The 19,854-nt window shown below is 50.9% G+C and overlaps 1 protein-coding gene across 1 annotated transcript; it reads left to right on the forward strand.

Annotated features, from left to right (window-relative positions):
* The first annotated feature begins 16,756 nt into the window (after window positions 1-16,756).
* ID2 (inhibitor of DNA binding 2) lies at window positions 16,757-19,115 on the forward strand. The gene is made up of 3 exons (XM_068564933.1): window positions 16,757-17,175; window positions 17,507-17,570; window positions 18,351-19,115. The coding sequence occupies exons 1-2, from the start codon at window positions 16,828-16,830 to the stop codon at window positions 17,561-17,563; spliced, it is 405 nt and encodes a 134-aa protein (XP_068421034.1). The 5' UTR covers window positions 16,757-16,827; the 3' UTR covers window positions 17,564-17,570; window positions 18,351-19,115.
* Window positions 19,116-19,854: the final 739 nt, after the last annotated feature.

The following is a 19,854-nucleotide window of genomic DNA, read 5'->3' on the forward strand; positions in this document are numbered from 1 at the left end:
CCTCTTGGCAGGATTCACAGCATCAAAATCCCATTTGTAGAGAATGCCAAGTGTCAGCGGCTGCAATGGCCTTTTTAAAGAGCTGTGCTTTCACGCCACTAAGAAAGAAAAAGGAACGAAAAGAAGCTAAAGATTCACTAAGCTTAAAAATTTGGAATAAAGGGTACCTTTCCCCCCAGTAAATAAAGCTGATACCGCCATGGTGGCAGTTGCGTCAAACCATTTGTGCTGCTTCCTTCGTGGCCGGCTGTTTTCTTTTTCAAGCCAGGAGGAGACACTACCATGGGACCCCTCTCCACATGGAAACTCAGGTGTTACTGCTTCTTCCTCCCCCGCCCACCTTCAGGGCAACAGCTCTGCACTTGGGGCCCAGGGGGAAGATGCCTCCTCAACTTGTCCTCTGCATCCTTGACGGATCTCTCCAGTTTGGGTGTGAGGAAATCTGGGCCTTTTTCTTTTTCCCCGGTGTGTTTCATTTACAATGATTTTGCTAAGCAGTGTGAGTGTTTACCATATGCTGGCCGTGTGGCAGAATATTTTGGCTCCCCTAAAAAGCCAGGTTGCTGAGTCACGCTGAGTCACTTGCCCCGAGAAATCCCCGGGGGCAGGGCATCCAAAACAGCTGGGGCAAACACGGGGCCCTGGCTGGCCCTCTTCGGAGGGACGGGGGTGTGGGCGTGGACGGCGGAGGGGGAAGAGTCCGGCCGAGGTTCCACAAGCGGCTGAAGCACCGCGGCTCTCACCAAACAGCAAAGTCCTGTAAACGTTGAATTTCTAGAACTATGCCTACAGAGGAGAATAGCTGAGATGGAGCCAGAGCAATGACCAGGACTAAAGACACTTGTAGACAGAAATAGTGTTAAATAAAAACCCGAAAAGCAGAACTTGATCACTAGCAAAACACAAAAAGATTGCTTACATTTGTTTGTTTGTTTTTAATTTGTCCTCTCCAATATTGTGTGGTGGACATTCAAAAGTCAATGAACTAATTGATTTCGACTCTGAATAATTGTGTTTTTAAATGGAACATGGGTAAATGTGGGTGGTTATTTCCTACAGTTCCTTCAATGCCCCCAAAAGTCAGACCCTTCATGGGATGATAAAATGGCCACTTCTAATCACCTTATGGCCATAAGAATCATCTTATCTAAAATGCAGGTTCCGTAGTCATCGTTCCACCTCTGCTAAGAAGCTGGGGGTCCCAGGAGTATATCTTAAAACATGATCCCAGGATTGCCCAGGAATCTTGTGAAAAAATGTAAAGGGCTCAGCCCTATTCCTCACCCTACCCTCAAATTCTTATAGGATAGGTAAAGGTGGGAGTCTATAAACCCATATATTCCAGAAGCTTCCAGATCATTCCACTTGGGTTTTCCCTGGCTCTGCTTACAAGAACAAAACAGCAAAGTCCCACCACTGCCTAGATGACCCTCACTTTCTGAGCAGACATGAAAATGTTGCCTATGGGTTTTTGTTACTCTGTTCCACCTGAGAAAAACTTTCCTCACTATTTCTCCCATACTTGACTGAAAGATGCAGATACAGTGTGTCCATCATCCCTGTTTTTACTCCCTAATCCTGACACTCAGTGGCTCTGCGACCTTAGACTTGTTACTTAGCCTCTCTAAGTCTCAGCTTCTGACTCACGCTAAAACAGAGCCCCTAAAGCTCCTCTTGGGTTGTTGCTGGGATCGGGTACACACCCTTGTGCAGGCTGAACGAGTACCCGGCCTTCTCCTCCTTCACTGTACTCAGGTTCCAGCCATGTAAGCAGGGAGACTGCTTTCTTCGTCTCTCATCCAATGTCACCTTCTCCATGCAGCCTTCCAGGACCACCCGATTCAAAACCATTACTCTTGTACCCTGCTGCTGGCACTGCTCATTTCCATCCCTGCTTTATTGCCAGTCTTCACCATCTTGTAATAACCTCTGTGATTTACTCACCAATTTCGTTTCTTTGTCTCTCCCATCTAGAATGTAGCATCCTGGTGGTCAGAATTTTCGTCTGTTTTGTTCACTGGTGATTCCTAATTTCCTAGAAGAGTGCCTGGTACACAGTAGGTGTTCAGTAAATACTGGACGGACGGATGGATGGATGGATAGATGGAAGGGTGGATGGGTGGGTGGATGGATGGACGAGTGGATGGAAGGGTACCTGCCTTTGAGCTCTATTTCCTCTGTGCCACCATTCACACTGGCTGCATGTCTGAGCTTGGAAAACCTGTCTCCTTTTCCAGCTGAGGTAAGATATGATTACTCACAAGCCAGTGACTTCCCTCTTTAAAACCAGCTTTGTTGTTTTACTACTGACATGTTTTTGCCAGATCTGTTTGCATGCTCCTTAACTCGTGTAAACGTTAATAAAGAAAACTATGAAAACAGCTTCCTACATGTTTCCTGTTCCAGGCATAATCACGTGAAAATGCAGTGTGCCGTGCATGTAATGGAGTAACCCCCTTTACTGGGCTTCCAAATGACAATCCCTCCCGGGGAAGACACCAATCCTAGATTTTTACATCTCCCCTTCCAACCCCAGTCTGTTCTGCACTTTCCCTGCATCACACACTTCCGGCCATGGCCTTGGTACTGGGGCCCAAGGCAGGCTCACTCCAAGGGCTCGGGCGCTCCCCACGGGGTATGTTGCTCCGAGGACCGCCCGCACTCAGGGACGTTCCATCCTCAGCATCAGTCCTTCAAACCCCACTGACGGCGGCACGGGCTTTTGTTCCTATCGGCAATCATCAGCCCATAAGGGGGACCCTAAGGCACGGTGAGGATGGTGCAGAATATTTTATTTCGAAATGTTATGTTTCGAACTCTTGTAAAATACCCATTGTCAATGTTTCCTTTTTTAAAGCAAGCATTCCTCCGGAAGATAATTAAATGGATTTGATACACTTTTAGAAAGCCTTAGGAAGTAACTCAGGACAAGAGATGAGACTTTGACGTCAGACAGGCCAGTGTCCAGATTCTGGCTCCCGCCTCCTGGCTGTTTTGACAGGATGGGTGACAGGGCAGTCTCCCGGCAGGTGAGGCAGGAGAGCGCTGTGGCCTGACCCGGAGGGTCTTGCGGGGGTTTAGGGAGACCAGGCGGTGAAAGGGCTTGTGCCAGGCTTGCGCTGGAGTGAGGGGGGCTGCGGGATGCCCTCCGCCACGTGGGGACGAGGGCCTGGAGGGTGGGAGTCCCAGCCCCTCAATTCCCAGGCTCTGTGGTCTCAGTCAGGGGACCTCCACCCCCAGCCCGGCCCCGGCCCGCGTCTGTGACGTGGGACTCACGGCCGCATCGCGGTGCCCAGCACATCCCAGGCCTGCTTCCCACACACACAGGCCCGCTCCCTCCCCGTCCACAGGTGCTCCCACTCCCCGTGGGACAGAGACTGGACGGGCACCTTGGGGTTCACCTGACACCCGGCCCCGCAGCCCGGCTCACCTCTGCACTCCATGCTTCCTCTGCAAAACGGGAAGCACAGTGCCTGCCCTGCTGGTCAACGTGAGAGTCAGAGAGGGCAGTGCTGTTAAGTCCGCCCTGTGATTCACATGCTAGGAGTTGCTCTGCAAAGATGCTATTTTAAAGTCAAAAGCGGGAGAGCTCACACACCTGTGCTCCTGGCTCCTTGCAGAGCCCCGGGGGCGGGGGGGAGGGGGGGTTGTCACTGGCACTGGCTGCAGGCCTTGCTGTGCAGAGTCACCAGCGGCTCTGGTTCTCTGCAAGTTCTGCCTCAGTGGGTCTGGACCGGAGGCCGGCTCTGCCCCCCTGGACCGGAGGCCGGCTCTCTCACTCTGAGAAGTAAGGGTCAGAGTTGAAATGCTCCGTCCCAGCCCTCCATGTGATGTGAGCCTCTTCATGCAGGTGCAGGAGCCAGCGGGGCTCACGGTGACTCACCGAGGACCCGGGGAGAGATGCCCGCGGGGCAAAGGGAAATGAAGGGCGAGGTCGCAGCTGCCCTCAAGGCCACGGGCTCAGGCTCAGGCGCGGTAGGTGGCGGCAACTGCCGCCTCTTGCCCTCTCTGCGCCCCGCCAGCCCCTCTTCCAAACACAACGACAGCAGCAGCCACAGAACCTAAACACTTTCTGGTAAGCGTTTTGCTCTTCTGGGTTTCCTCCTCCCTGGGGAAGCGGGGCTCAGGACCTCAGAGCAGGACGTCAGGAACTGGAGCTGCACCAGCACACTCCCGACCCCTGTCTCTGGACCAGGAACGGCGTCGCGGGAAGACGGACCTCGGCTTTCTAGCAGCTGCCGAGGGCCACAGCCTGGGGGCTCCCAGCCCGCTTCCCGGTACTCAAGCTTCGAGTCCTCACCCCAGCAGGGTCTTCCTCGGGGAAAACGGTATCCCGGGGGCCCCCGGAAGTCAAATCGGGAAGACAATGGATAAAGAGCCTGCCCCAACCGGGAAGCCTGATGGCTCCACACTCAAAATCATGACATGTAAAGAAAAATGCCAAAATCACCTTAAAATCTTGATGCTGAGAAGTGAGGAGATGTTTCGAAGATGCGGTTTCTGGAACGTCCAGAGGCACCAGGCGCTCTTACCGCCTCACCAGGGAAGCTGAGGGGTCCACAGGTGGCCACTTCTTCCCCCGCTCAGCTTTCCCATCCTCTCCAGGGCCCGGAGCCAGTCAGGCCATTTTTCCTGCTTGGCTTGGGTTCACCACACATGGGTATAAATTTTATACCTTAGGGGGAAGTCAGTAGGGATTCTGATTGGTTAAAAATAGACCCACACTATGTACCTGAGTATATACGAGACACCACGATGTCAAATAAAACCATGCATTTTTTTTTAATTAAGGCATTTTTGTTGGACGTGGAGATAACGTTTATTTTGTGCACTATAAATCATTTGTTGTTGTAAAACTTTCAGAAAGAAAAAAGCTGAAGTAAGTTATCCGTGATTACAACTGCAATGCATGTGTAAGATTATACTTCGAAACTCTGATTCACCAATCATCCCCCCGCCATCTGTAATTTCTCTTTTGGTGGCCATTTAGTCATCAGTGTAACAAACTACATCAAAGTTTAGTGGCTCCAGACCATAGTTTCTTCTCTCACAATCTTATTGCTTGGATTCAAAGGCTCTCAGGTGAATGTGGTCAGTTAGTGGTTGGAGTGAGGTCACCTTAAGGCCTTTCTAGGCTGGACATCCAAGTTGTCTCCTTAACTCACAGTCAAGCGCTTAACTGGGATGGCTAGAGGGCTGGGGCTGGCCCCTCCCTCCCATAGCTCTTTCTGTGTGGCCTCTTCATGCAGTGAGCTTGGACTTCCTCACAGCATGGTGGAATCCAAGAGGCCTGGATTTCTTCCATGGTGATTGTAAGAGAAAAGCCAAGAAACCAAAATGGAAACTAAAAGGCTTCTTCGACCCTAACCTGGGAAATCACACAGCACCACGTCCACTGCAATCTGTTGGGTTCATGGGGCCTGCCCAGGTCCAGTCTGGGAAGGATGACATGCAGCATGAATTCTGGGAAGCATGGTTCATCAGGGGGCATCTTTTGAGAGTAGTGACCTCAAAAGCCACCAGAGACCTGTAGGCCAAGGTGAAGCGCAAGATACATAAATTTCAGGGTCCACTGTGAAGTGAAAATGCAGGCCACCCCCCCATTCAAAAAGCAGAAAAAAGGATTCTTCCTTTCTTCCACAGTCTCTCTCTACCTGTCATGGTGTTTGTTTGTTTGTTTTTTTAAATACCACATGCAAAGTCTGTGTTTATTTATATTAAATAAAGATCTTTCCAACATGCAACAGCTATCTGTTTTGTTTTGTTTTTTAAATTTATTTATTTATTTATTTATTTATTTTTGGCTGTGTTGGGTCTTCGTTTCTGCGCGAGGGCTTTCTCTAGTTGCGGCAAGCGGGGGCCACTCTTCATCGCGGTGCGCGGGCCTCTCACTATCGTGGCCTCTCTTGTTGCGGAGCACAGGCTCCAGCCGCGCAGGCTCAGTAGTTGTGGCTCACGGGCCTAGTTGCTCCGCGGCATGTGGGGTCTTCCCAGACCAGGGATCGAACCCGTGTCCCCTGCATTGGCAGGCAGATTCTCAACCACTGCGCCACCAGGGAAGCCCATGTCATGGTGTTTTTAATTTGTGATTTAAAGGCATACCCTCTTATCCTCTCAAGGATACTTAGGCAAATAAAGACACAGGTGCCCAGAGACCTGGCCTTCAACTCAGCATGCGGGGTGCGCTCACCCACTCTGACCTTTCCTGCCCCCAGTCCTAGGACCTCATGGGGGACAGAAGAGCGGTGGTGGACCAGCCAGGGGCAGGGAGCAAGTGGAAGAACCCAGGGAAGCATGGAGGTGGGACCACATATGGTCCAGGCTGCCAGCCTCCAGTACATGATCCACTGTCCCAACAGATGTCACTCACAAAACACAACCGAAAGATTAAAATTATTAAGAATCTCAGGGACTTCCCTGGTGGTGCAGTGGCTAAGAATCCACCTGCCAATGCAGGGGACACAGGTTCGAGCCCTGGTCTGGGAAGATCCCACATGCCACGGAGCAACTAAGCCCGTGCGCCACAACTGCTGAGGCTGCGCTCTAGAGCCCCCAAGCCACAACTACTGAGCCCGCATGCCACAATTATGGAAGCCCACGTGCCTAGAGCCTGTGCTCCGCAACAAGAGAAGCCACCGCAATGAGAAGCCCGCACACCGCAGTGAATAACCCTCGCTCACTGCAACTAGAGAAAGCCCGTGTGCAGCAATGAAGACCCAATGCAGCCAAAAATACATAAATAAATTTATTAAAAAAAAAAAAAAAAAAAAGAATCTCAGGATAACACCTGCAGAGCATCAAACCCCAAGCATGGGGCCCCTCTGAGCTAGGTGTCCAGGTGACACGCCCACGGAGCTGGACCCGCCCAGGAGTAATGACAGAGGAGGAGCAGGCAGTAGCACTAGCCACACGAGTAAGACCCCTGCCGCGGGAAGGGGAACGACCCCTCCAGCTCCCCTAGCTAGCCAGGACCCAAACGGTGCTAGTGGAATGAATTAGACTCAGTCTAAAAGAATTCCAAGCAACCCCCGCAGCCAAGGGTGAGGACAATACTCGTCTAGGCCAGGGATTCTACAGCCATCAGGCTTAATGATGCCTCTACACACCTGCTGTCAGGGCCAGGCTGGGCCTGATAAAACAACAGGTAAATTATATTTTTAAAATCCATGACTTGATGAAATACGGTACACGGAAAAGTACTTTGCAAATGCAAACAGTAAAGAAATGTGAATAGTTTTCTTTAAACAGATACCACTCCTCCATGTTTCCTATTTTTTTTTTAATGATCAACACATAGGAACTTCTAGTTCCAGATAAGATGGAGTAGATGTACTTCTCCCTGTTCCTCCCGCCAAGGAGAGCTAAAAACTCTAGACACCAGACAGAAAACAGTCATCAGCAGACCCTGAGAGGTGGAGAGAAGGCAGACCGGCTGGTGACTGTGGGGCCCAAGGAAGGACATGGCGGTGTTTTCCCTGGGTCTTCTTTGTGCCTCTTATATCCTGGACCACGTGCTTATCCTGGACCACATGCTCTTATATCCTGGACCACGTGCTTATCCTGGACCACGTGCTCTTATATCCTGGACCATCCTGCTGGGGAAGCAGGCACCCAGAAACACCAATGGACACGGACAAGAAAGAAAACAAGAAAAGCCTGCCCTCTCAAGCAACGGACCAGGAACGAGGCAGCCTGGCAAGACGGAAAATGTCTAGACAATAACTATACTACTCTAAACAAGCACCACACATACAACTGGGGCACCAACTCCACCCCCATCAGCAAAGGCCAAGTGGAGAGCCTACATTTCCACCCTCACCCTGCTGTCATGAGGCACCCCCATCTCAGCCTCCCTCTACAATAGGGTGGTGTTACAGATGGTGGGGTGGGGAGCAGAGGAAGCCGCCCTGCTAGTCAGCCATGAGCCCCCTCAACAGTGTTAACAGAGATCACGTGTGAGCCTGGACTTTCACCCTCACCCAGCAGTAACCTGGCACTGTTTCCGCTCCCCACAGGGTGGTCTCAGAGCAGGCTGAATGAAAAACTGGGGCGTTCACTCCCTTCCAGAGGTAAGAGGTCTTCAGCCCCCAGAGTGTAGGTACAGGAGGAGGCATCTCTTCCCCTGCCAGCCAGGGTAGTGTCAGCAGAGACCTGCTCTAACAGAAGATGTAAGTAAGATCCAGAGTCTCATAACACCCAAAAAGTCTAGGGTTCAAACAAAAATCACTCTTCATACCAAGAACTGGGAAAAGCTCAACTTGAATGAGAAAAGACCACAAGTGCCAACACTGAGTTGACATGATGCTGGAATTAACTAATAAGGGTTTTACAACAGCCATCAAAGTCTTTCAAGAAGCAATTATGAATATGCTCCAAAAAAGGAAAAAATTGAAAATCTCAGTAAAGACGTGGAAGATACAGAGAAGAACCAAATGGAAACTTTAGAACTAAAAAATACAATAGCCAAAGCAAACAATGCACTGGATGGGTTCAAAAGCAAAATGGAGAGGACAGAGAAAAGAATCACTGAACTTGAAGATAGAAAAATAGAAATTACCCAATTTGAACAACAGAGAGAGAGAGTAGACAAAAGAAAAAAAAAAAAAAACAGACATGGCCTCATAGACCTGTGGGACTATAGCAAAAAGATCTAACATTCTTGTCATCAGGGCCCCAGGAGAGGAGAAAGAGGGAGAGGTTGAAAAAGTATGTGAAGAAATAATGGCTGAAAAATTTCCTAATTTGGCAAAAGACTTAAACCTGCAGAGTCAAGAAGCTGAGAGACCCTCAAACTGGAAAAAGAAAGCAAGTCATGCCAAGATACATCATGGACAAATTTCTGAAAACCGAACATAAAAAGAGCAAGGAGAAATAACACCTTATCTACAGAGGAAAAAGCAACTTGAAAAACAGCAGATTTCTCATCAGAAACCATGGAAGCCAGAAGGAAGTGGCACAACATGTCAAATGCTGAAAGAACTCTACCCCAGAAGTCTAGATCCAGCAAAAACGTTCTCCAGGAATCGAGAGGATCACAAGACCTTCTCAGATGTAGGAAAACTAAGACAACTGGTCACCAGCAGACCTACCCTTAAAGAATGTCTAAAGGATGCCCTTGAAAAAGAAAGGAAATGACAAAAGAAAGAATACTGGAACATCAGGAAGGAAGAACGAACACGGGAGAACATAAAAATGGGGGTAAGTATAATAAACTTCCCTTGTCCTCTTGGGTTTTCTAAAAACAAATGTATGGGTCCTCAAGAGGTCCAAGATGGCTTGTTCTCACCCATAGGCAAACCGCACCAACTGCAGGATTGATTTAAGAGGCCAGTTGCTTACCTGGAGTGTGGTGCCTGCACCACCTGCAGCAGTGTCTCCTCAGGCTGTTTCCTGGGCTACTCACCAAACCCAATTAATCAGAATTTCTAGAGATGGGCTGCAGGACTCTGCTTGTAAAGGTGATTGTTACATACACTAAGGTGTAAAGTCCTCAGGTCTGAGTTGAACTTTTGTTAATGAAGAATCAGGCTCAGTCACTCAGTGTTAACTTCTGAGGAAGGTGAGAACAAAGTGTTTTATAAATTCCCTGCAAGACTGGAACAAATTTTCAGGTAAAAAAGTAATCAATATCTCACCTGGGGTCAAGGTCACACACCTCTGGATCATCACAGGGTACTGTTCTAGGGAGTGTGGGCTCACAGACGGATCTGTTATTCTTCTGTGCTTCAGTTTCCTCCTCTGTCAAACGGGGACAGCATCTGCCTTTCCTAACTGATGGGGTCAAGTTGAAGAGTAAAACAAGTGAGCTAAGATGGGCCTGTAAGTGATTATTCTTACCCAATGTGAATGATTAACCTCCCCTTCTTTATCTTTTTCTAAATTTTTTCATTAAGTTTAATTTCATCTGTGTTTTTCACTTTTTATTTTTTATTATTATTATTATTATTATTTTTTTTAGTTAATTAATTGATTTATTTATTTTTTGGCTGTGTTGGGTCTTCGTTTCTGTGTGAGGACTTCCTCTAGTTGCGGCAAGCGGGGGGCCACTCTTCATCGCGGTGCGCGGGCCTCTCACTGTCGCGGCCTCTCTTGTTGCGGAGCACGGGCTCCAGACGCGCAGGCTCAGTAGTTGTGGTTCACGGGCCCAGTTGCTCTGAGGCATGTGGGATCTTCCCAGACCGGGGCTCGAACCGGTGTCCCCTGCATTGGCAGGCAGATGCTCAACCATGGCGCCACGAGGGACGCCCCTATTTTTTATTATTTTTTAAAATTTATTTATTTTTATTTTTGGCTGCGTTGGGTCTTCGTTGCTGCACACGGGCTTTCTCTAGTTGCAGCGAGCAGGGGCTACTCTTTGTTGCGGTGTGTGGGCTTCTTATCGCGGTGGCTTCTCTCGTTGCGGAGCACGGGCTCTAGGCGCACAGGCTTCAGTAGTTGCAGCACACAGGTTCAGTAGTTGTGGCTCACGGACTCAGTAGTTGAGCTACTTGGCTGAGCTAGCTTGGTTGCTCCGCGGCATGTGGGATCTTCCCAGACCAGGGCTCGAACCCGTGTCCCCTGCATTGGCAGGCAGATTCTTAACCACTGCGCCACCAGGGAAGTCCCAACCTCCCCTTCTTTAAAGAGGGCCATCACGTTGCCCTCTTTTCTTTGAAATATGAGGTCTCTATGCTCTTCACAAAGACTCCGGGAAAGGCAGAGACGGTTAAGATAAAATGTACCACTTAATCCCACCGGCCTTTCCTCCAGGGTCCAGCTGATGGGCAGCCCCAGCACTGAAACATATGAGGGCCCTGGCATCAGTGGTGCCGGGAAGACAGCATGATCCTGGCTGAGCTGAGGATGGGTGCCCAGGGACTGCTCCAGCCCTAGCAGGTCCCCCCTGCTGGCTGGGTCCCCGGCACTCACCTCCCTGAAAATGCAGCCCTAGGTCCTGTCACCTCCCGCAGACAGGGGTAGCAGTGACATGTGACAGGCATCAAGGGGCTTGCAGAACCCTTGTGCTGTTTCCAGCTGGGGAGAAGGGATATTGTAAATTGTCATTTTTAGGCAAGTGGGAGGGTAGACTCTGGGAGTGAAAGCCTCAAAGACGTGGGGATGGTGAGGGTGAGGGCGTGGAGAGGTGTGCCACTACTTGAAAAACAAATTCTCTCCACCAGCCGGCTTGAGCGGCCAGTGATCAGAAGTACCCGTACTGGCGCCTCCTGGGTGCCACCAGTGCCCCATCGGCGGCCTCTCGGGTCGTGAATGGGCAGTGGCCGAAGCACCGCGGGCGCAGGACGCGTGTCCGCCGAGCGCGCCCCAGCCCCGGCCTGAGCCCCTGACCTGTCCGCGGGACAGGGCGGCGGGGCGCGGCGAGGCGGCCGCCGGGGCCGGGCGCGCACGCGGTGCGGGGCGGGCGGGTTCCTCCCCTCTGAAGTCATGGACTTGGCGCTCGGCATCGCGGCCGGCGCGCAAATGTGGCTTCGGCCAAAAAGGGGAAAGAAGGGAAAAAAAGCGCACAATGTGTTTTTTGTTAGGGACTCGCAAGCCGGGCCTCGGGTTTTACTTTTGGTGCCGCCTTATAATATTAAGATGCAGCCTGATTCCGGACAAGCCCGCCCTTGTCGCTGGCCCGAGACGGCTGCTGCGGATTCCCACGGACGCCGGTGGGCAGCCGCGGCGGCCCGGGCGCCGCGTCCCAGGCGGGGGGAGCACGGTGGGCGGCGGCCCGGGGTCCCCGCGGGGGCCGGACCCCGCGACGCGCGCCCCGGGGCGGCGCAGACTCGGCGACGCCAGCCGCGCGCCCGCCAGCTCGTGGGCGGCCCGGGATTGTTTTGCAAGACCTTATCTCTCGCTCAAGTTAATTTTCTTTTTTAATTTGGTGACCGGAACAAAAGCCACAGGAAAATCCTTTGTGAAAGCCAAACGCGCCCACAAATCGGGGCACTTCACAGCATTTGTAACTAAATATTTGCCGTGCTGGTAGTTAAATCCGCCCCTCCGCCAAACTTTCCAAACTTTGCTTTCTTTGAACGGGGCTGAAAGGTGATCTCCCTAGAAGGAGATCAGACGGTTGAAAGCAATTGGCTTTAGCAAGGCGTTTTTCCTGGTGCTCTTGAGATCTCTGGGCAAACAGGACCGCGCGCGAATCCTAGAAGGAATTAGGGCCGGGATGGGGATGGCGGCGGCGCGGGGGAGGAATGCCCGCTAAGCCATTGTAGTAGCTGAAGCGCTTTGTTAGTGCAATTTATTAGCTGTGTGCGACAAGAACGAGAAGAGGTTAGGCAGGTCTTCAAAACTACGCAAAGGGAGAAAAATAAACATCCCCTTGTTTGCTTTTTGTGGTTTTGCTCATTTTCTTCCCCTCTCGTTGCCCCTCATCTAAGGCTGTTTTAAACCCAAATTCGGTTATCTGGTTTCAGGGTAAGGGCTCCCTCTTGCCAAGGTATTGAATAAACAAGTAAAGCAAAAACTTGAATCCTTATGTAATCCAGATGCTGTTTCCTCGAAAACCACAACAAACTCCGCTAAACCAGATAACAGGATCGGGAACAGCACTGGCCCACCCCCGCGGTTTCGGGGCCAGCAGAGGACATTCATGTTCAGGAACTCCTCTCCGGGACAGACGATAAATAATTGCTGCTAACACTCTAAACTGCAGGTGCGCACCCTTGAGGGATCCGGATGCCATAAACTGTCCGGGAATGTTGGCATCTGGTTCTTAAAATGGAACTTTCCCTAGAGATAAAGCCGGGACCGAGGAGGCGTCTGCGTCCGCGGGCTGACTTGGAACTTTCTGGCCTCTTGATGTTCTCAGTTGAAAACGCAGCACTGGGAAGGGGCTAAGCCTGCCCGTCTTTGTAGTGGTAATGAGGACGCAGACGCGGGTCCGCTGCGCTCAGAGGCTGGGAGCCGCGGGACCAGGCTGCACATCCTCCCGCCTCCCGGGGGGCGGGGTGGGGGGCCGTTCTGGAAAAATCTGAGGGTTTTCAGCGCAACCTCCAAGGGTTCCGAGGAGGAAGGCAGGGGACAGTAGGGGTGCGGGGCTGAGGGATCCTTCAAAGGTATTTTGGGTAGTCCAGCATCAAAGTCATCCCCGCGAGGGTCCAAAGGAACAAATAAATCTCGACATCCACTAAGGCAGTCACCTTCTCCCCAGTCGCCCTACCCCTCGCGCCAGCCCCACCCTGAACACCTCGGTTGCAAAAACAAATAAAATAAAGCAAACCCTTTTTTTGCTTTGGCAACCTCTAAGCCACATTACGCCTCCTTCTGCACAAGGAAGATTTCTTTCTTCTCCCTCTCCCGGCTTTTTTTTCTTCTCTCCCCAACCCCCCTTTTCTTTTCTTCTCGGTCGTCCTTCCTTCCCCCAAATCGCTCGAAACTTAAGACGTGCAGCGGCTGCAGGTGCTCGCGGGCCGGGCGGCCCGGCCGGGGCGAGCCTAGGACGGCCGGGCCTCGCAGGCATTGATCAGCTGGGCGCGCGCGCTGAGTGACGGCGCGGTTGCCATGGCAGCCGCCTGAGCGGCGCCGCGAGGACAAGGCTGCAGGGCGGCGTGAATGGGCGGCGTCACGCGCCTGGCGCCAGAGAGTCTGCTCCGGGGCTCCGGCTCCGGCCCCGCCGCGGCTTGGCCCTCGCGCTGCCGCCGCCGCCGCCGCTGCCAATTCATCACCTGTCAGGGATCACTCGGGGGGTCACGGGCGGAATGGACACAGCTGTGAGAACAAAACCGGGGGAAAGAAAGGCGAGCGCTCCCAATTGTGCCAGATGTGCAGGGAGGACCTTGAGACCGCCCCCCCCCCGGCCCCCCGCAGGCTCCTCCCGCCCCCAGTTGCATCACGCGGGGATTGCAAAGGCTGCCCAGCCGGCCCGGTGCGCCCGGCCCGGAGCTGCTTCTGATCGCAGAGAGGGGCTGGACGCGCTGGGAGCCAGCGGCCGAGCCCGGGGTGGAGACCGAGGGAGTGAGCCCTGGAACCAGGTTAGGGCAACTTTCAGGGCAGGCGTGTGGCTTTAAGTGGGTGTGTGTGTAGGGGGGGAAATTGCATCTCCACCCCCCCCACCGGAAGCCATTCACACCTTCCCACCACCCACGGATCCAGCAAATCCAGGGCCCTTTCTGCAGCTTTAAGAGTCCTCAAATGCAAACCCACTGAGACACCAATTGACAGATTTTTCAATGCCTCGTAACCCACCCCGGAAATGCTCCAACACCGTTTTCCCGATGAAAGCATAATTTTAAAGGTAATTTCGTATTGGGCTTGCTGAGACAGACATACTAGTAACTCAAGCCTTTTTTTTTTTTTTAATCATTGACTTATACACCCTCATAATCCCCTTAAAATGATCTTTAAATGAATGTAGAACTGGGTAGCGTGCCAATCGAATCGAATTCAACACAGTCAGGCTGACTGGACCCTGACATGGCCGCTAAAGAAAGAAACACCAGAAAACTTTAACCATATTTAGCCATTTTACTGCATCAGGGTACAAAAATGATCATGGGAGAAGGCAGTGCCTCAATCAGCTTTGCAAGTGTGTAAAGTAATCCTGCACAACGCTCATTAGGAACCAGCCCAGAGCCTGACTGTAGGGATAATGAGGCTGGCACGGATGTTAACATACGGTGTCCTTGGAAAAAGCTAGGAACGCGTCAGTATCTCAGAGCTGCAATGTCCAAGAATCACAAGTAATAATTTGAGAATCCCAAAGATGTTTGTTTACGTTGGCTATTATTGTAAAATAGTCAAAGTATAACATCATGAACCAAAATAGTGTCAAAACAAAATCTGTTCCACTGTGGCACGTATGTGACAGAAACACATGCACACAAAGTACATCAAAAGGCTCGAACTGTCGGGGACTCGGGTATGAAATCATTTCCAGACTTAATATCAGAGAAGAGGTTGTTAATCGAATACTGTCAGGAACAGAGTCGCAGGCAGCCTTTGCCCGGCCAGGCCCTGAGCAGATTTCTCTGCTGGTCAGGAAACCACCACCCTCCATGCTCCAAACTGAAGTGGCTGGATTTTCTGAAAGTGACATCCACCCTAGCGCCACCAACTCTCCCTCCCTAAAGAGAAGCTGTGGGGCAGGCACATGGCTGCAATTGGTGTCCCAGACCAGACCAGCTGGCTCACCGGCGAGGAATTAATCATTCACTGAAGGAAAAAATACTGTATCCCCATTATTAAGCTTTGCTTTTTGTCCAGTTCTGCCCTCTTCCTCTTTCTTAAATGCAGAGGAGGTGGATGGAGATTGAGACAAAAAAGTAAACTTACCAATATAATCTTTTCTCAGACTTTGTAGCATATTCTAGAGAAATAATGATTTTCAAAACACACATTTACTGTAGTCTTAAGCTAGAATTATGTGTGAATTTACTGGAAAGGATTTGAGTAAATAACTGCAAACTTTTTTTTTATTTAGACCGCAGGAATGAGGTCTTAAAATATGTCTAGAAAAAAAAAGGGCGGGGGAGACACAAACTGAAGCTGCCTCCAGTCCTAGTGCTGAAAAGATTCCCAACCTGGTACCTGACAGATTTTTTTTTCTTAAATAGTGTGAAGATAGCGACCAATGGCTGGGGCCACCTACCTATACAAAAATTTAAAAATACAGCAGGCGCTGGAATGTGACACCAGAAATCACGATTTGTGCATAATTAATCACCTTATTTTGCCACCTACATTGCAGAACACAGATCGGCAGCCTCTCAAGGGCAGCGAATATAAATACAGCTTCAGTATACAAGTTTTCCTAATGATTTCCGATTACTAGGATCATTATAATAGCCTTCCCAGTTCCAGAAAAGGAACCCAGAGTCTTGCCTCTCAGAGCTCCTTAGCGATCAGCATGGTTTCCGATAAGTACTCATTTTACAGAGTTTACAATAATGCCTCCTGCGTTGCTCCGGGTTGCACGATCCCACACTAAACCTGTCGCTGAATGCGCGCGTGGGTGTTTTTGGTTTCGTTTTTTACAAAGCTTTTCCTTATCTTATGAGACCGAACTCACTCGACAGAAGTCACTTGTCGATGGCAAACTTATTTGCGTTTTCACTTTCTTCAGAAATGCTTTCTATCCTGATGACATTCCGTGAGGCGCAGGGAACGGTGGTGACTTTCCTTCTGCTGTGCAGACCTAGCCTGTGTCGCTGTGATTTTAGGGATGCTGAAAGCTCCGAGGTGTAGAGGCTTCGTCGGGGACACCTTAAAGGGAGGGTCCTGCCTAGCCATTGGGAGTAGAAATAAGATGCACATTTAGATTCCCGAGGTCTCCGTCTCCCCCTCCCCCACCCTGTCCGCGACCGCCTTCTCCCTTTTCTCCGCTCCTCTCCTCCCCTGTCCTCCCCCTCCCCTGTGCTCCCCTCCGCGCCCCTCCGCGCCCCTCCGCTCCGCTCCCCTCCAAGCCCGGCGCTTACTGTACTCTGTTTACCACCCGAGCTGGGCTCGCGCCCGCCCCGCCCACCCCGCGGGGATTGGCTGCGAACGCGGAAGGACCGAGCGCTCGCCTCGCGCCTGCGCCCGCCAATGAGGGAGCCCGCCAGGCCTGATGGACACGCTGCCTTCCACCAATGGGGACGCAGGGAAGCCGGATCGTGTTGCCCCGGCGAGCCCTAATAAAAGCCGCCGGGCCGGGCTCTCAGCTTCATTCTGAGCCGAGCCCGGTGCCGAGGGCAGGTAGATCCGCAGGCGGCGCGGGGGCGGCGGCGGCGGCGGCGGCGGCGGCGGCGGCGGCGGCGGCGGCGGCGGCGGCGGCGGCGGCGGCGGCGGCGGCGGCGGCGGCGGACTGAGCCCCGGGGCAGCCCGCTCCCTCCTCCCGGTCTCTCATTCCCCGCGATCAGCATGAAAGCCTTCAGTCCAGTGAGGTCCGTTAGGAAAAACAGCCTTTCGGACCACAGCCTGGGCATCTCCCGGAGCAAAACCCCGGTGGACGACCCGATGAGCCTCCTGTATAACATGAACGACTGCTACTCCAAGCTCAAGGAGCTGGTGCCCAGCATCCCCCAGAACAAGAAGGTGAGCAAGATGGAAATCCTGCAGCACGTCATCGACTACATCTTGGACCTGCAGCTCGCCCTGGACTCGCACCCCACTATTGTCAGCCTGCACCACCAGCGGCCCGGGCAGAGCCAGGCGTCCAGGACGCCGCTCACCACCCTAAACACGGACATCAGCATCCTGTCCTTTCAGGTAAGACCTGCTCCCGATGCCCCGCTCGCTGCCGCGCACCCCCAGCGATGCCTGGGCTGCCCCTGGCAGAGCCATTGTCCAGACGGCCGGCCGTAGTCGGTGATTTACAGATGAGCTAATAACTTTATTATTATTATTTACAAATACGATGTAGATTGAGTCGTGCGTGAAATTACTGGTAAGTTCTGACCCGTTAATGCATCTGTCTTTGAGTCTGAAGGTAGCATTAACGTATTTAATGGAACTTGCTGTTTAAAAAAAAGCTGTTTTAAAAAAGGCCCTTTCTCCTTAAGATTGTCTAACGTTGTGCCTCTTATCTCCTTTCTCGCAGGCTTCTGAATTCCCTTCTGAGTTAATGTCAAATGACAGCAAAGCGCTCTGTGGCTGAATAAATGGTGAGTGGTTGCTTGTGCCTCGCGTTGAACTGGCGCTTGTGGAGTGTGTGTTCGCGCGCGCGCGTGTGTACTTACGTATCTGTAAAATTTTTGGCTTGGTAAATGAATGTGTGTACTTCGTTGTATTACACGTAGTACATTGTTTACACGTACTCTAGACATGAAGGGGCCTCTAGCTCCTGTTACTCAAAATCCCACGACATTTTCCTTAAAAAATAAAAAAAAGTGATGCCAGTAACTTACTCTGAAGGTGGTGGAGACAAATGCGTACTGGCTTCTGTGGGCATGTAACATACTCCGGCTGTTTTCTGCTATCGCTCTGGTACTATGAGGTACTAACCTCCATATAATGAATCTTATCGCCGCAAATTCCATAGGGATCCTCCTTCCCAAAAACTGCGGCCCGCTGGGATTCAGCTAACCCGAGCATTGCTGCCCTGTGCTTCAGACCCTGTGATGTGGGATTCCGACTTCCCTATCTGTTAACCAAAGGGCTGTTTTCAATCAAATAATTGGTACAAGAAGCAGACTGGCGCCTGTGAGCACTGCCGTTGGAGATCCAAATAGGAGATGGCGTTGGGAAGCTTTTCCCCCGAGTCTCTGCTATTTTTAATGTTGAATTTGCGCTGTCCAGGCCGAGTGTGTGTGTTACATCTGGACGCCGGGGTTTGCCCAATGTTTGAGTGTTTGGTTAAGTGTTCAGACTGCGGCTTCCTCCTGGCACCAGTCTGCCGCCTCTGCCCTTAGGTTGAAATCTCCTAACACCCCCTTCTCTCCCAGTCTTTTGCAGGCGCTGACTTTTTGTCTCCTTTGCACAATAACAGCAACAACCCCACAGGCTCTTTTAAGGCGCTGAACTCACTTTTCAACCCTTTCCCAAGGAGGACAAGTCAAAGGGACCTTTTTTTAAAAATGGAAGGAAAACTAAGAATGATCAACTTCCCCAGGGTGTTTTCTGACATGGACTGTGGTATTAGTTATTTATGAAAAAGACTTTTAAATGCCCTTTCTGCAGTTGGAAGGTTTTCTTTATATACTATTCCCACCATGGGGAGCGACAACGTTAAAATCACAAGGAATTGCCCAATTTAAGCAGACTTTGCCTTTTTTCAAAGGTGGAGCGTGACCCAGAAGGATCCAGTATTCAGTTACTTAAATGAAGTCTTTCGGTCAGAAATTACCTTTTTGACGCAAGCCTACTGAATGCTGTGTATATATTTATATATAATTATATATATATTGAGTGAAACCTTGTGAACTCTTTAATTAGAGTTTTCTTGTACAGTGGCAGAAATGTGTATTTCTGCATACAAAGTGTTAATGATGTACTTATTCATGCTAAACTTTTTATAAAAGTTTAGTTGTAAACTTAACCCTTTTATACAAAATAAATCAAGTGTGTTTATTGAATGGTGATTGCCTGCTTTATTTCAGAGGACCAGTGCTTTGATTTTTATTATGCTATGTTATATAACTGAACCCAAATAAATACAAGTTCAAATTTATGTAGACTGTATAAGATTATAATAAACATGTCTGAAGTCAGTACCTGAATCTGAATGATTTTTAAGATTCTCTTTCTGTCTCTATCGCGCCATTTTATTTAACCCCTCCTCCTTCATCCCTTCTGTCACCCCCTAAGTGTTGGAACCTGTGTGCTGAGAAATGCCTTACCGGATGTGTGGTCAGGGCTATCGCTTAGGGGCAAAGGGCTGCTGCTGCTTTTTAGGAGAGCTGACAGGGGCTGGGAAGTCTATAAACCCAGAAGTTTCTCTTAGTCCGTCAAGGAAAAATTGGTTCTATGCTTTGGGGTTGGGTTTCAAACCAAGAATTGCTGTGGTGGTAACTCCTGAGAGTTTAGACCACTCAAATAAATGTGGACTCCGGAGGCCTACCTGCCTGTAGATGTCAAGATACTTCTGGAGTAAATGAAACTGCTGTGAATCAGAAGACAAAAGCCTCCATACAATTCAGAACATGATTTTAAGATTTAGAGGAAGGGCAAAAAAAAAAACCCTCAGTGTCCCTCTCTCCTCCTTATGACCCTTTGCCCCGGGAATTCCGCTGTAACCGGCCCTGAGCGCCAGCCTCTGCGTGCTGCCCCTGTGCCGAGAAGGACGGGGCCCACGTTCCAAGACAGGTGGCTATTAAACCGCCCTTCACCCTTGACTGCGCCGCCGGACTGCCCGGGCGAGGACGGAGAGCAGAGTATCAGCCGGCTGTTTCCCCCGCAGCCCTCACGTGGCAACCTTTGGACCCGGCTTTGAAGTATATAGTTAGTATA

The sequence above is a fragment of the Eschrichtius robustus genome, chromosome 15 (assembly GCF_028021215.1).
Source record: "Eschrichtius robustus isolate mEscRob2 chromosome 15, mEscRob2.pri, whole genome shotgun sequence".
Lineage (NCBI taxonomy): Eukaryota > Metazoa > Chordata > Mammalia > Artiodactyla > Eschrichtiidae > Eschrichtius > Eschrichtius robustus.

Coding starts and splice junctions, on each gene's coding strand:
- ID2 (XM_068564933.1), top strand. CDS start 16,828: ATGAAAGCCTTCAGTCCAGTGAGGTCCGTTAGGAAAAACAGCCTTTCG. Junction 17,176..17,506: donor TCAGCATCCTGTCCTTTCAG/GTAAGACCTGCT, acceptor CCTTTCTCGCAG/GCTTCTGAATTCCCTTCTGA.